The sequence below is a fragment of the Pelmatolapia mariae genome, linkage group LG3_W, assembly GCF_036321145.2.
Source record: "Pelmatolapia mariae isolate MD_Pm_ZW linkage group LG3_W, Pm_UMD_F_2, whole genome shotgun sequence".
Taxonomy (NCBI): domain Eukaryota; kingdom Metazoa; phylum Chordata; class Actinopteri; order Cichliformes; family Cichlidae; genus Pelmatolapia; species Pelmatolapia mariae.
Window position 1 is genome coordinate 46653820 of NC_086229.1, and position 16534 is coordinate 46670353.

The 16534-nt window shown below is 42.2% G+C and overlaps 1 protein-coding gene and 1 long non-coding RNA gene across 2 annotated transcripts in view; one reads left to right on the top strand and one right to left on the bottom strand.

Annotated features, from left to right (window-relative positions):
* The window catches only part of LOC135932710 (uncharacterized), a 75795-nt gene extending 61997 nt beyond the window's left edge, over positions 1-13798 (bottom strand). Inside the window, exon 1 of the long non-coding RNA XR_010573601.1 lies at positions 11350-13798. This is a non-coding gene — a long non-coding RNA (uncharacterized LOC135932710). The remainder of the gene's footprint in view (positions 1-11349) is intronic.
* LOC134624512 (zinc finger protein 99-like) lies at positions 2997-9031 on the top strand. The gene is made up of 3 exons (XM_063469504.2): positions 2997-3349; positions 3990-4067; positions 6016-9031. The coding sequence occupies exon 3, from the start codon at positions 6078-6080 to the stop codon at positions 7692-7694; it is 1617 nt and encodes a 538-aa protein (XP_063325574.1). The 5' UTR covers positions 2997-3349; positions 3990-4067; positions 6016-6077; the 3' UTR covers positions 7695-9031.
* Positions 13799-16534: the final 2736 nt, after the last annotated feature.

Sequence of the window (16534 nt, forward strand, 5' to 3'; positions counted from 1 at the left end):
CAATAATGCCAAATAATTAGCAACTCTATAAATAGAAGGTAGTTCTGCAAAATCACTCATTAGGATGTTTGTTCTAATTTGCTATGAACTCAGAGTGCATCGCAAATAAAACTAATAGGCTATAAAGAGTGATATGAACATATTTAGAACTTACCGGAATGAAAATGTCTGGAGCACCAACAGATATTTGGAGATGGAAGAGAACTGGATATGACAAGTCTCACAGCTGCTATCCAGACTAGACGCCTTCGTTTGGTAACATCCGATACACGAGCTGCCTCATGTTGCTTCCAGGTTGGGAAAGAATGAAAAGATAAACCATTTTCAAGCTTATTCTCTTGCCGGTGGTGTGATCGAACATTGCAGCCGACCACACAGCAAATATGAACCATGGCTGTTGTGTGTGCCTTCGCTCATTTTTCGCTTGCGCTTTGTTTTGACCCCGAAAATGGCGCATCAGGCCAAAATCCTTTCCAAAGCCCTATATAATTAATTGCCCAATATTGGTCATTATATACTGTATTTTGCAGACAGAGCATTACAGGACTCTCTCACAGACCACAGACTTATACTCATAATACAAGTCAGAGTTTTATTTTAAAAAAAGAAAGTTGTGTTTTCAAAATTAGAGTACAAGTTATATATAACTTCCAATAGTGTTAACATATTACACATTTCATGAACAAGATTTTTTTTTAAATTTTCATTGTAAGTGGGCTAAAGCAGTTAATTTAACGTAGTCTAACATAAATGTAAATGCTGTAATGTTATTATTTTAATAAACCATGTAACTTGGATGGATTCGATGCTGGTGTGACCACAGTGCACACGTCTGATGTTGCTCACAGTGGTCCAAGGGACCGCTCAGGGAGTTTGTGTGTTCGCTCAGACACATGAAAAATTAGAGGGAACATTGGTTGTGGAATAAATGACAAACACAGAACATGTTCTGTTGCACTGTGAAAATTATCAGGAAGATAGAAGCCATATGATTCAAAACCAGGGGAAATACAAGATTAAGCGAGATATAAAGGACTTATTGAAAAGGAAATCCAGATGTGAAAGTTTTTTGGGGCTTTATTTAAGTTTCTAAAACAGACTAATTTGTATGGAAGGATATGAGGATGTTTATATCCGGTAGTATTCATCTATTTATTTTATTTTATTTTTTAAATTATTGTTATTATTTACTCCAGACCATTACAGACTACAGGACCACCAAACCCTCCCCCGCATCCTCTGATGTCTCCTTCCTCAACGAGCTCAACAACTTTTATGCTCGTTTTAAGCGAGGGAATCCAACAACTACAACCAAAGCAGACGTGATGCCACATCACCAACCTCTGACTCTCTCCCCCACCAATGTAGGAGCGGTGCTGAGCAGGATTAATGTCCACAAGGCTGCAGGTCCTGATGGCATCCCCGGCCGTGTTCTCAGAGCTTGTTCTGGGGAGCTTACAGGAGTGCTGATAGACATATTCAACCTGTCCTTGGCCCACACCGTGGTACCGGCCTGCTTCAAGTCCACCTCCATCGTCCCGATACCAAAAAACTCCAATCCATCTAGCCTCAATGACTACCGCCCAGTAGCCCTCACCCCCATCGTCATAAAGTGCTTAGAGCAGCTGGTCCTAGCACACTTCAAATCCTGTCTCCCCCCCAGCCTGGACCCCCACCAATTCGCATACCGTCAGAAGAGGAGCACAAAGGATGCAGTCTCCATCGCACTGCACTCTGTCCTCTCACACCTGGACAACAACAACACCTACGCCAGAATGCTGTTTATAGACTTCAGTTCAGCATTCAATACAATCCTCCACTCACAACTCATCAGGAAACTGACAGACCTAGGCATCAGTTCCCTCATGTGCAAATGGTTACTGGACTTTCTGACCAACCGCCCCCAACATGTCCGGCTGGATAACCACTGCTCATCTACAATCAAAATGACACCGCAGTGATTGGCCTCATCAACAACAATGATGAGGAAGCGGTGTCTGAAAAGGTCTGGGAAAATCATCGAAGACCCCAGTCACCCATCACATGGACTCTTCAACCTCCTGCCCTCTGGGAGGCACTACAGGAGCCTCCGGACTAAGACCACCAGGTACCGGAACAGCTTCTTCCCCACAGCTGTCAGATTCCTGAACTCTGCCTCCTGACATCTGACTCACATTAGACACATGGACTGGAGATACAAACAGCCACAACCACCTACACACACACACACACACACACACACACACACACACACACACACACACACACACACACACAATGGACAACTGTACCCTCATACACACAATAATAACATGGACTGAACCACCATTCACAACCACTAGCACTTTATATAGCCTCTGTAGAAATTATCCACATATCTCACTTATCTTAACTGCACTACTGTATAATTCTGTGTAAATAATCATTCTGTACAATACGATAATTTTAATTCTACAACTGTTTATAGCTTGCATAGTTCACATTTTTGTATAGCTGTATATCTCATATTTCTGTATAGTTTTTTTATTTCATATGTCTGTATAGTTTTTCATATTTATATCCTGTTCATAGCCTGTACATAGCTTGTACACCACTACAGCCTGTACACACATATAGTTCATATCATATTCATAACATACTTTCATACCGTGTACATTATAACATACCATAATAGACCCATTTCTGTAATATATTTACATATCTATATTGTTGCCAGTATATATTTGTAATATATCTATATCATGGCTAAAGCACTTCTGGATGGATGCAAACTGCATTTCGTTGCCTTGTACCTGTCACATGTGCAATGACAATAAAGCTGAATTCAATTCAATTCTATTCTATTCTATTCTATTCTATTATTTGGGATGAGCGAATCATGACCAGACTCCAAACCAGTTGGTGGCGGTATTGCACCACATCATTGTTTGCCAACGTTTGTTGCCAACAGCCGACAAACCACAAAGACGAAGAAGACGTAGTGCGCGTGCCCGCCCAGAGCACAAAGTAGGCTTTCAGAAGGAAGAGTGTAACCACAGTCATCATACTTTTTATCTTCCACAGGGACCTTTAGTTTTTTTTCTTTGTTTGTATTTTTAATCCGTCTAAGGCAAATATAGTGTGACTGTACTGAGCTTCTGGTCTCCGGCATATCACGTTTCTGTTTCTCATGCGTGATTGGAAAGATATACGTTCTCGTAGCTCGGACAGCTTGGTCTCTCTGCAAGGTAGCCATTAACATACTGGGAGGTGAGTGAGCCAGCTGTCTTTACTAGTCAAGTCCAACTACAAAGCCGGCCTTCTCCGCTGGGGGATCTTTAGTTCGGGTTATTCTGAGAGGGGATCGAGGGTGAGTACATTATAATCATATTGGTTGCCTAACTCGATAACTGTCTACAGCGTTTCTCTCTCTTAGCTAATTTTGTTTTCGTCTGTACGTTCTGTTCAGCCCCTGTCATTTTGTCTGCCTGGAGCTTCCAGCAGTTCAGGACCTTATTTTGTTTTAATCATTTGTGTTCAGCTATTTGTTTTCCTTCATATGAAGATGTTGTACTGAGTATTATGATTTTACGAGGTGGATAAAAATACAACAGATTCCACAATAACAGAATCACCAACCAATAATGTGTCTTTTAAGATGGCGCTGTTCTGGCGGCAGGCTATTGTAGCAGCTCCCTGACTTCTTTCTTTTTGTTCCTGCTATTTTTTTTAATTATTTTGTTTTTGATACCTTTAGCTCAATATTTATCTTTTTATATAACATTTAGCCATCATAACTATGTTTCTACACTCAGTGAGTGCATGTTGTTTGTTGTATATTTCCTGCTATGACAACTTAGTTTTCCTCTGGGATTAATAAGGTTTTTCTGATTCTGATATTGGTGCTGAACCTACGAGGCACAATAATGCTACACAATACAATGGTCTTCAGTAGTGCCCTACAATAATTTTAACTGGATTAAAAAATAAAAATCTTTTTGCTGTCACAGGTGACTGGCAGGAGGCGAAGAGTCTGCTGGAGGAGCAGCTCAGCAGCTGTAGTCAGAAACATCGGTTCTTCATCAAAGGTGACAAAGAAAAATCGCCAACATTATTCTACAGACATTAATTGGTTATAATTATTATTAATAATAATAATAATAATAATAATAATAACATCTAATTCTGTACACACTGACATTTTGCCTGTTTATCCCAAATGAGAGACAAATCACTGCTGAAGAAAAATAATGTTCTCAACCTGCTTACATTAAATCAATGGATGGCTGGAATTGGCTGTTTTTAAACCTCCAGAAAATAAGCTTCTCAAGGATTAGTTTTTGGTCCTGTATTTTTTTTTAACCTTTACACACTCCACATGTTGCTCTCATAAAGTATCTGATAATATGTTCTAGTGTTGCACATGATACATTTTTCACAGCTGATACACAGTTGTGCTTTATTCCCTCTGATAATCTCTGATAGTGTATTTTGTTAATAGTGTTACATCCTCTGCACACTTTGGCTGCTTTGAAAAAGAAGGCAACAAACCAGAGAAGTTTGACTCCCTGGAAGAACTTATAAGTACACCTACACTGAAGACTAATTTAGGAGAACTTTTTTTGACCTGGACAAGAAAAAGCCCTCTGTAAAGTTATGAAATCTTAGTAAATGAGAAAACAGGAACAGCTCTGTAGCCAGGCTGCCTAAGACACCGGTCAAATGTTTGGACACACCTTCTCATAGGGCTGTGCGATATGACTAAAATCTCATATCCTGATATAAGACGTCTATCGTCCCGATAACGATATAAATCACAAAAATGTAAGATTTTCTGTAAATTCTGTGAATCTCGGGCAGCTCGACTTGCATGAAGTGTTTCCAGCTGGGCGTCGTGTACCTGGAGTCGAGTGTTTTAACCGATCCATGAAACAAGCATCCTCAAATTGGCAGGAAAAACAACGGAGAACACGTCAGGGATGACGAGAAAGTGACAGGAGAAAATCCGTCCCGGTCAACCACCCAAACATCAATAACGGGAACCTTATACAGCGCTTCCCTATTGTTACCGGCATGGCCCTTTAAGGGTGAAGCCTGATGGGAAATGTATTCGGGATGTGTGTAGCGGGACTGCCCTGTGTGTGTGTGTGTGTGTGTGTGTGTGTGTGTGTGTGTGTGTGAGTGAAGAGAGAGAGAGGAGAAGGGAAAAGTAACGGTTAGCGACAGAAGAGACGGAAAGAAAATTAGTAAAAGGAATATAATGACTCCCTCGGCAGCCAGAGTTGTGTCGGCGATGCTTGCTGTGAGTAAATTGTTTCAGCTCACTGTACACGGTGTTCGTGCCTTGGAGAAGAAATAAAGTTCGGTGAAGCGGTTTTCCTACGCCTCCTTCAATCTTTTTACTAGTGGAGTTGACCTGTACAGTAAGCTAGTTGCCGGCTACGAGCCAGTCATGAAACCTTCAAGTAACTGCCAGAGGTTTCCTTACTACGGTTCGGAGCCGCGGATCTGGCGCGGTAACACTATAAACGTCGAACTCCCGCAGGCACAAAGAAATTACAGAGGCTATTACTTATCACCTGACCAAAGATATGGCTCCCATCAACACTGTGCAAAACGAGGGATTTAGGAAAATGATCAACACCCTAGACAAACGCTACACAGTCCCGCAACTATTTTTATATTGTTGCACTACCTGCTCTCTACATGCAATGTCGAGCAACGGTGGAGACGGAATTTCAAGCAGTACAACATTTTGCGGCAACCACAAAATGTGAGGCATTTATTGTTTTTATGTTTATTTATTGTTTTTATGTTCAGTCTCAACTGTTACGAAGTTGATGTGCAGTTAATAAGTGCAATAAATATTTATATTGGAAAAGAAAATCGTGAGAGAATCGTGATCTCAATTCTAAGCAAAAAAATCGTGATTCTCATTTTATGCAAAATCGTGCAGCCCTAATATGAACAGTTTATAGGTTATATTATTCCATAAGTGCATTTCACTGTTTTAGTTCTTTGTCATCTTTGTCATAGGCAAAAGAAGGGGAAGCGTGCCGAAACCTCTCCAAATTTTTGACCTCAACAAAAACCAACCAATGCCAGCAAGTAAAGATGAACGAGTTGTGATCCCTGTGGAGAAGACTTTCATCACTATGAAGAAGGCCAGAAGACGCGAGTGCATTGACAGTGGAGACAGAAGCTTCACGTGTGATCAGTGTGGAAAGGCTTTTACTCGTAATAGCAGCTTAAAACAACATCAGCTCATCCACACTGGAGTTAAACCATTCAGCTGTGATCAATGTGGAAGGCGTTTCAATCACAATGGCAGCTTAAAACAACATCAGCTCATCCACACTGGAGTTAAACCATTCAGCTGTGATCAATGTGGAAGGCGTTTCAATCAAAATGGCAGCTTAAAACAACATCAGCTCATCCACACTGGAGTTAAACCATTCAGCTGTGATCAATGTGAAAAGTGTTTCAATTATGTTAGCAGCTTAAAAAAGCATCGCCTTGTCCACACTGGATTAAAAGCATTTAGCTGTGATCAGTGTGGAAAGTGTTTCAATCACAATGGCAGCTTAAGAAGACATCAGCTCATCCACACTGGCATTAAACCATTCAGCTGCGATCAGTGTGGACAGGCTTTCACACATAATAGCAAGTTAAAAAAACACCAGCTTCTCCACACTGGATTAAAACCATTCAGCTGTGATCAGTGTGGAAAGACTTTCACTGAGAATGGCAACTTAAAAAGACATCAGCTCGCTCACACTGGATTAAAACCATTCAGCTGTGATCAGTGTGGAAAGACTTTCACTCAGAGTGGCAGCTTAAAAAAACATCAGCTCATCCACACTGGATTAAAAGCAATTAGCTACAATCAGTGTGGAAAGTCTTTTTCTACGAGTAATGGCTTAAAAGAATATCACCTCGTCCATGCTGCAGATAAACCATTCGTCTGTGCTCAGTGTGGAAAGTGTTTCACTGAGAATGGCAACTTAAAACAACATCAGCTCGTCCACACTGGCATTAAACCATTCAGTTGCGATCAGTGTGGAAGGACTTTCACTAAGAATAGCAGCTTAAAAAAACATCAACTCATCCACACTGGATTAAAACCATTTAGCTGCGATCAGTGTGGAAAGTCTTTTACTGAAAAGGGCAACTTAAAACAGCATCAGCTCATCCACACTGGATTAAAACCATTTAGCTGCGATCAGTGTGGAAAGTCTTTTTCTCAGAGTAACGGCTTAAAAGAACATCAGCTCACCCATACTACAGATAAACCATTCACCTGTGATCTGTGTGGAAAGTCTTTCACTTATAGCAAAAGCTTAAAAGATCATCTTCTCATCCACACTGGAATTAAATCATTTATCTGTGGTCAGTGTGGAAAAGCTTTTACTCAGAGTACAACTTTAAAAAAACACCAGCTCATCCACACTGGAATTAAACCATTCAGCTGTGATCAGTGTGGAAAATCTTTTACTTGGCGTAGAAACTTAAAAGAACATCATCTCCTCCACATTGGGGTTAAACCATTCACCTGTGATCAGTGTGGACTGTCTTTCTATCGCATGAGTTCCTTGAAAGAACATCAGGCCATCCACACTGGCATTAAACCATTTGTCTGTTGTCAGTGTGGAAAGGGTTTTGGTCGCATGGATGCTTTAAAAAATCATCAACTTATCCACACTGGAGTTAATTAATTTTTTATTGGTCACTGCTGAAAGGCGGACACTTCTATGTAAACATTTTAAAAATCAGATTGTTCACACTGCAATTATAGCGTGTATTTAATTGTGGTAATTGTGAAATTTGTGGAAACTCTTTCAAATTCATGACAAATGTTATTGAGGCATCAGCAAATCCACAACATATGTCCTGCTATGACAAAACTGGCAGACCAATGTGACATTACTCTGACAAAGTTCTTTTGGACATATTAAATTTGAAGAGGCTCTACCGATTGCAGACTCCTATACCTGTCATTGTACTGGGTCTTGACCCAGTGTTTTGTGCTTTTGGACATTAGCATTCCATTTTATTGAATATTGTAATATTTACTGTTTATTTCTATTTATGTTCTTTTAATTGTTTTTCTGCTTGATGTAATATTTGTAATTTCTAGTCTTTAGGTTCTGTTATCACACCTCCCCTCTTGTTCACATTCTGTATTTTGTCAGCAGTGGCAATCCTAGCCTGCTTGGTGCCCTGGGCAAACACCCACTCTGCCCCCACACTCATAGATAAAATATATGTATGTTTTATGTCTATATATGTATATTAAGGATTGTACATGCATATAAAACATATTTTACTGTAAAAACTGTTGTTGGAACCATACTGAATTTAGCCAGATAAACATACACAAACACACACATACACACACATATATGTATGTGTATGTATGTATGTATGTGTGTGTATAACACCCAGCACGCCCCTACGGGCGGTTTATCCTTCAAGCTCGGGTCCTCTACCAGAGGCCTGGGAGCTTGAGGGTCGTGCGCAGTATCTTAGCTGTTCCCAGGACTGCGCTCTTCTGGACAGAGATCTCCGATGTTGTTCCCGGGATCTGCTGGAGCCACTCGCCTAGCTTGGGAGTCACCGCACCTAGTGCTCTGATTACCACGGGGACCACCGTTACCTTCACCCTCCACATCCTCTCGAGCTCTTCTCTGAGCCCTTGGTATTTCTCCAGCTTCTCGTGTTCCTTCTTCCTGATATTGCTGTCATTCAGAACCGCTACATCGATCACTACGGCCGTCTTCTCCTGTTTGTCTACCACAACTATGTCCGGTTGGTTAGCCACCACCATTTTGTCCGTCTGTATCTGGAAGTCCCACAGGATCTTAGCCCGGTCATTCTCCATCACCCTTGGGGGGCATCTCCCATTTTGACCTCGGGACCTCCAGGTTATACAGATGTTCCTGTACACTATGCCGGCCACTTGGTTATGGCGTTCCATGTATGCCTTGCCTGCTAGCATCTTGCACCCTGCTGTCATGTGCTGGATTGTCTCAGGGGCATCTTTACACAGCCTGCACCTGGGGTCTTGCCTGGTGTGCTAGACCCCAGCCTCTATGGATCTTGTACTCAGAGCTTGTTCTTGTGCTGCCATGATTAGTGCCTCTGTGCTGTCTTTCAGTCCAGCTTTGTCCAGCCACTGGTAGGATTTCTGGATATCAGCCACCTCCTCTATCTGCCGGTGGTACATACCATGCAGGGGCCTGTCCTTCCATGATGGTTCCTCGTCTCCCTCCTCTTTCTTGGGTTTCTGCTGCCTGAGGTATTCACTGAGCACTCGGTCAGTTGGGGCCATCTTCCCAATGTATTCTTGGATGTTCGTTGTCTCATCCTGGACTGTGGTGCTGACACTCACCAGTCCCCGGCCCCCTTCCTTCCGCTTAGCGTACAACCTCAGGGTGCTGGACTTGGGGTGAAACCCTCCATGCATGGTAAGGAGCTTTCTTGTCTTTATGTCAGTGGCTTCTATCTCCTCCTTTGGCCAGCCTATTACCCCAGCAGGGTACCTGATGACGGGCAGGGCGTAGGTGTTGATAGCCCGGATATTGTTCTTACCGTTCAGCTGACTCCTCAGGACTTGCCTGACCCTCTGGAGGTACTTGGTGGTGGTTGCAGCTTTTCTAGCGGCCTCTTCATGGTTCCCATTCGCCTGCGGGATCCCCAGGTACTTGTAACTGTCCTCTATGTCTGCAATGTTGCCTTCTGGTAGTTCAATCCCCTCAGTTCTGACTACCTTCCCTCTCTTTGTTACCATCCGACTACACTTCTCCAGCCCGAATGACATCCCGATGTCATTGCTGTATAGCCTGGTAGTGTGGATCAGTGAATCAATGTCTCGTTCACTCTTGGCATACAGCTTGATGTCATCCATGTACAGGAGGTGGCTGACAACTGCTCCGTTCCGTAGTCGGTATCCGTAGCCAGTCTTGTTAATGATCTCACTGAGGGGGTTCAGGCCTATGCAGAACAGCAGTGGGGACAGAGCATCTCCTTGGTAGATCCCACACTTGATGGTGACTTGTGCTATGGGCTTAGAGTTGGCCTCTAGTGTTGTACGCCACATCCCCATTGAGTTCCTGATGAAGGCTCTTAGGGTCCTGTTGATCTTGTACAATTCTAGGCATTCCAGGATCCAGGTGTGGGGCATTTAGTCATAGGCCTTCTTGTAATCAATCCAGGCAGTGCACAGGTTGGTCAGTCTGGTCTTGCAGTCTCGGCTGACTGTTTTGCACCTCTGGTATTCTTGCCAATCCCTTTCTGTGCCCCGCTCATGTATTGACCCATGTGCCTGTTCATCCTTGGGGATCAGGACCGTCCGGCCTTCGGTTAGCCATTCTGGGTGTCTCTCGTTAACTAGCAGCTGGTTCATTTGTGCTGCCAGACGTTCGTGGAGTGCAGTCAGCTTCTTCAGCCAGTAGGCGTGAACCATGTCGGGCCCTGGTGCTGTCCAACTCTTCATACTGGAGACCCTTTCTTGGATATCTGCCACTGTGATGGTTACTGGACCCTGTTCAGGGAGTTCGCTATGGTCTGCCCTCAGATCCACTAGCCACTGAGCATTGCCGTTATGGGTTGCGTCCTTCTCCCATATGCTCTTCCAGTATTGCTCCGTCTCCAGCCTTGGTGATGCTGTTCTCTTATTGTTCCCTTGCCACTGAGAGTACACCTTTGCTGGTTCTGTGGAGAACAGCTGGTTAATTCTCCTGCCTTCTATCTCTCTGGTGTACCTCCTCAAGCGGCTGGGGAGGTACTGTGAGTCTTTGCTTGGCAGTTTCCAAGGCCTCAGATATGGACAGCTTGCTGTATTTCTTATGCACCTTCTTTGTAGCACCTTTCTGCAACTCCGTTAGTTGGCTAACCTCCCTCTGCTACTTTGATCTTGCTCTCTAGCCTCCTTCTCCATGGAGGGTACTGCCCCTTGTGGCTGTTCAACTTGTAGCCCTCAAAGATTAATGGCTTAAGCAGTGGGAGGATAAAACTAATATATCCATAAGTGATGGTGTAACATTCTGCATTCAAGTATAAGTTGTTGTAACTCCTAAAAGTGTTTACTAGTTTTTTCCTGTCACATATATTCGATATTTGTATATGTAGCTTGCCATCACCAGTGTGTGAATGTGTGTGTGAATGGGTGGATGACTGAATGTGTAAAGCGCTTTGGGGTCCTTAGAGACTAAATGGTAAATGGCCTGTATTTATATAGCGCCTTACTAGGCGCTATATAAACACTTTTACTAGTCTATTTTTACTAGACTAGTAAAAGTGCTATACAAATATAGGCCATTTACCATTTATACCATGTAAACTGTGAAATTCCAAGATTTTCAAACTTGCCTTGTAATAGTGGCCTCACAGAGTCTCTGGAATCTACAGAAAAAAAAAAATCACAAAAAGATGACATTCAGGAGTATAAATTGGTGTTTTGAAGATAAGAGTACAATGACATTGTGATGCAGCTTTAAAACTATTTTAAAAGCATACCATCTATAGGGAAGACATCGACATCACACTCTGCATGCTGGGGAGATCGCAAAGCTGTGTTGGTTTGCAGTGTTGGTCAAGTTACTTGAAAAAAGTAATCAGTAACTAATTACTGATTACTTCCCCAAAAAAGTAATCCTGTTACTTTACTGATTACCTATTTTCAAAAGTAATTAATTACTTAGTTACTTTTTAAAAACACGATTTACAACCTGAATAGGTGATAAAGCGATAGATCTTTCAGCCCAATTCTACTTTTTCTGCATAATCCATCATACAAAATGTAATCAAATGAAAAAGTCTCTTTTTAAACTTGTTTTATTAGTTTTAATCTTTTAACTTTATGCATCAAGCAAAAATTAAATTATATGCAACATTCTCTGACTGGAAGAAATTTGTTTAACATTTAAACCTATTTTCTGCACAATCCAGCGCATAAAATAAAAACTTTTGTGTGTGTTTACACTCACTCTTTCAAATAGATGCAAGTAAAACACAGCAGAAAATAAATAAAGTCAAAGACTAGTTGCTCTATTTTCACCTGTAAAGCAGGAGTGGGGTAGGCGGAGGTTTACCCTGGTGCAGGTGTGCCGCAGCGGTCAGTTGAAGACTCCGTGAGTTTCTCTGTGAATTTCCCATTACATCGTAGCGCACTTGCTTGCTTGGAAGTTTAGGGGGTTTTTTTCGCTGTAAAAAGAAGTTTTCTTCCCACGCACAACGGACGCTAATGTTTTTGTCACTTTTTATGGAATCAAACTTAAAGTAAGGTCAGTACTTCCACGCTTTAAACGCTGCATGCTCATACTCTCTCCCGCACTAGATATATTATCCATTGTTGATCTGCACACAGCTGTTGTCACGAACGTCACACACACTTACGTCATTGTCATGAGACATTCTCGCAAAAAACACACGGTTTTAGTAACGCAGTAACGCAGCGTTCCTACGGGAAAGTAACGGTAATCTAATTACTGTTTTTGCAATAGTAATCCCTTACTTTACTCATTACTTGAAAAAAGTAATCGGATTACAGTAATGGATTACAGTAACGCATTACAAGTAACGCGTTACTGCCCATCTCTGTTGGTTTGTGTGTTGTTTCGGAGTGGCGAAAGGTGCCGCAAGCTGGGTGGGGCATTATGATGGTTGCTATCAGTGGGCTGGGGGGCAGACTGCGGAGTGGTGAGGGCTGTTTAGAAAAAGATCATTTTTTAAGTATTTAAGAATACAGACAACTTGTCAAAAAAGTTTCCTTGTGTCAGACACAGATATGTACACAGACACTAGACATTATTTTATTACCTGGTATTTTCACTCGAGGGGCCTGGGGAAACTGTTTTTTGTAGGCTGCTCATCCTCTGAGTCAGTATATGTGTATAGGGGATTTGGTCTGAAGAAAAGAAGTTAAAAACGGTCATAAGTAATTGTAAATGTGCTTTTGGCATATTTTTCCTAAAGTTACAGTTTGATTTCTAACAACACACACAGGAAACAGAGACGTGCAAGAAGGTACAGTATACAAGGAATTTTTGAAGTGCACAAGTGTACACGGCTTTGCATTTTTAAAAAGTTTACAAACTTCCACCTTTTGGACTATATTATGTGGTGATATTGCAGTATGCAAGCATCACAGATATTTATAAAAGACAAGATCATAAATTCTTAACAATCAAAGATATGTTTGTGAATAAAAAATTTTTACTTGTGCTTTCTTTTAAGACTGGTCTGGGTTTCTGCTTCGGACTGAAGGTCAGACGTATCACAGTGTTCACGTAGAGATCTCTGAAGACTGCGTTCTGCTTCGTGAAATGTGGAAATACAAACACAATGTACGGCCAGACATACATTATGTGCTGTCCTCGCCCTGAGTCTCTTAGTTTCACCAGCTAGACAGCGAGATAACGATGCTCCAATAACCAGACTTATTTTCCTTTTTGCGCTGATTTATTGAAGAATGGCCTCTGACCATTGCCTTCTCTTTGACCATCGTAAAAAGACATATCTTGTCCAAGGCAACAACATTTTAAAGTCCGTATCAGCTTAGAACAATAACATTACGGCATCACTTTCCGCCATCTTTGATTTCTTCTTCACGTTCTCATTTTTTCCCTTCCCAAAGTAACCAAACGCATATTACAAAGCAGCCACTAGAGGGAGCTCTAGGGCAGTTTACAACTATAATATCCATTTTAAGTTATAAAAGGCAGAACACTCCCCGCCTGGTACAATACGATTGTGCCACTACAACAAACTTTTTTGATAAACATTTAGAACAGTTTACAGCTATTACAAACACAATTATTTATCACTTGATAAAAGCAAAACCATATCAGCGATGGGTCTCAAAAACACTTTTTCACTTCCATCTTTCACAGTCTTTACTTCTGCTTTTCGAACCTTATTGTCCTTGCTCTCAAATGTTTTTACAACTTTTCCCATGCACCAGTCATTTCTGTGTGCGAGAGCATCTTTCAATAACACAACATCACCAACTCTTATGTTTGTTTTCTCATCAGTCCATTTTCTCCTTTGCTGTAGTGTTGAAAGATACTCACTTTTCCATTGTTTCCAAAAAGAGTCTGCCAAACACTGTACTTGCTTCCATTGCTTTGAGTAGAGGTCTGGTGGTCCAAAGCTTTCTGTTGGTGCAGATAATGCATTGACCTTTTGTGTAAGGAGCATTGCTGGAGTGAGAAGGTTTGGTTTGTCTGGATCTGTTGAGACTGGTACAAGTGGTCTTGCATTCATTATTGCCATTACTTCTGCCATGAATGTACTTAACACTTCATGCGTCAGTTGGACATGTACGGCTTTCAACAGAATACCATCTAGGATGCGCCTTGCAACTCCAATAAGTCTCTCCCACGATCCACCCATGTGTGACGAGTGTGGAGGATTAAACAGCCATGTGCATCCTTTTTCTTGCAGGTATGAGTTTAGTTCTGTTTCCTTGTGATCAATTTGCAACTCATTGCATGCTCCAACAAAATTTGTACCTCTATCAGATCTGAGTATTTGAGCAGGTCCACGGATGCAGAAAAATCTCCTTAACGCATTGATGAAGCTGGATGTTGACATTGATTCAATGAGCTCAATGTGCACAGCTCTCGTGGACATGCAGGTGAAAAGCACAGCCCAGCGTTTACTGTCTGCACTCCCTCCTCTGGTGCGACGTGTGGTGACCGTCCAGGGTCCAAAGACATCCAGTCCTACACTAGTGAACGGTGGCATTGGTGTCAGCCTGTCCACGGGTAAATCTGCCATCTTTTGGGTCTGAAGTCGTCCTCGAAGCTTTCGACAGAGAACACACTTGTAAATAACAGAAGAGACAAGCCGTTTACTGCCAATAATCCAAAATCCAGCACCTCTGAGCGCACCTTCTGTTATGTGACGCCCCTGATGTGCTACCTTCTCATGATGGTATCTAATAAGAAGGACGGCTATATGATGAGCATTTGGGATAATGAGTGGATGTTTCTCATCTTTTGTTAGGTTAGCAGGTGCCAATCGACCTCCTAGTCTGAGGAGCCCATCTTCATCAATAACTGGATTTAACCTTTGAAGACAGCTTTGTTTTGGAAATGGCTGATTTTCTTTTATGCATTTGTACTCTTCCTTGAACGTTTCACTTTGTACTGTGTGAATGATGAACTTTGCTGCTTTAGACACTTCATCTGCGGTGTTAGTTTCACTGAAACACTTCCAGCCTTTACCTTCTGTGTTTGTTTTCTTGAATGATGCTGCCACACGTTTTAGTGATGCAATAGTGCGACACAATCTCATCCAATGAGAGAATCTTTCAAAACGGCATGGCTCTAGCTGTGTTACTGAGGCTTTGGTAACAAAACTTGTTATATCAGGTCTGATCTCTGCATCTGTGTCAGGATCGATCAGTGTGAAACTATCACAGTGAGACTTCTCTATGTCGTGTTGTGTCAAAAAGGAAGGACCACTAAACCAGTTCGTGGAAGCCAATGCAGAAGCTGCAATCGGTCTAGTGGCTGTGTCTGCTGGATTGTCACTAGTGGCTATGTAAAACCACTGTGCTGGATGTGTAGTCTTTCTGATTCTAATCACTCGGTTAGCCACGTAAGTGTAGAACCTCTTTGTGTTGTTGTGTATGTAACCAAGAACGATTTTACTGTCTGTGAAAAATCTGACAGTGTCTACTTCAACGTCAATCTCATCTCTAATGAGTTCGTACATCTCTACAGCTAACACTGCTGCACATAACTCCAATCTAGGAACAGTGTGAGCGGGTCTTGGGGCTACTTTGGACTTGCCCATGATGAAACCTGTGTGCCACTGACCTTCACCATCAAGAGCTCTCAGATATGCCACTGCTCCTATGGCCATGGTGGAGGCATCTGAAAATATGCACAGTTCTTTTTTCACAGCAATGGCCTGGGAGAATGGGAGGTAGCACCTCGGTATCTGTAGCCGCTCAAGATCCTTCAATGAGCTTCTCCATTTGCTCCATTCATCTTCTCTTTCTGCAGGAAGTGATTCATCCCAGTCCTTTTGCTCTGAGGTCAATTCACGGAGAAGAGCTTTTCCCTGCATTGTGATGGGTGACACGAAACCCAGCGGGTCATACAGACTGTTAACAGTGGCCAAGACACCTCTCCTGGTGAACGGCTTTTGTTCAGTGGTGACGTGAAAGGTAAAACAGTCATTTTTAAGATTCCACAGTACCCCCAAGCTCCTTTGCAGGGGTACGTCGTCCAACTCTAAATCCAAGTCTTTTAGATCCTTGGCTCTCTCAGCAGCAGGAAACGCTTCCACTACTTTGTGGTCATTAGAGGCTATTTTATGTAGCCTTAAGTTTGACTGTGCCAGCATCTTTTGAGCGCTTGTGAGCATCTCAACAGCTTCTTCCACTGTTGCTGTGGATGCGAGACCATCATCAACATAAAAATGTCTCATTACAAACTGCTTTGCATCATGTCTGTGCTCTTCTTCTCCCTCGACTGCAGCACGCCTCATACAATAAATAGCCACAGCTGGGGAAGGGCTATTCCCAAAAACATGAACCCTC

Excerpts from the sequence above, each read along its gene's own strand:
- LOC134624512 (XM_063469504.2), top strand. The coding sequence starts at position 6,078 with ATGCCAGCAAGTAAAGATGAACGAGTTGTGATCCCTGTGGAGAAGACT.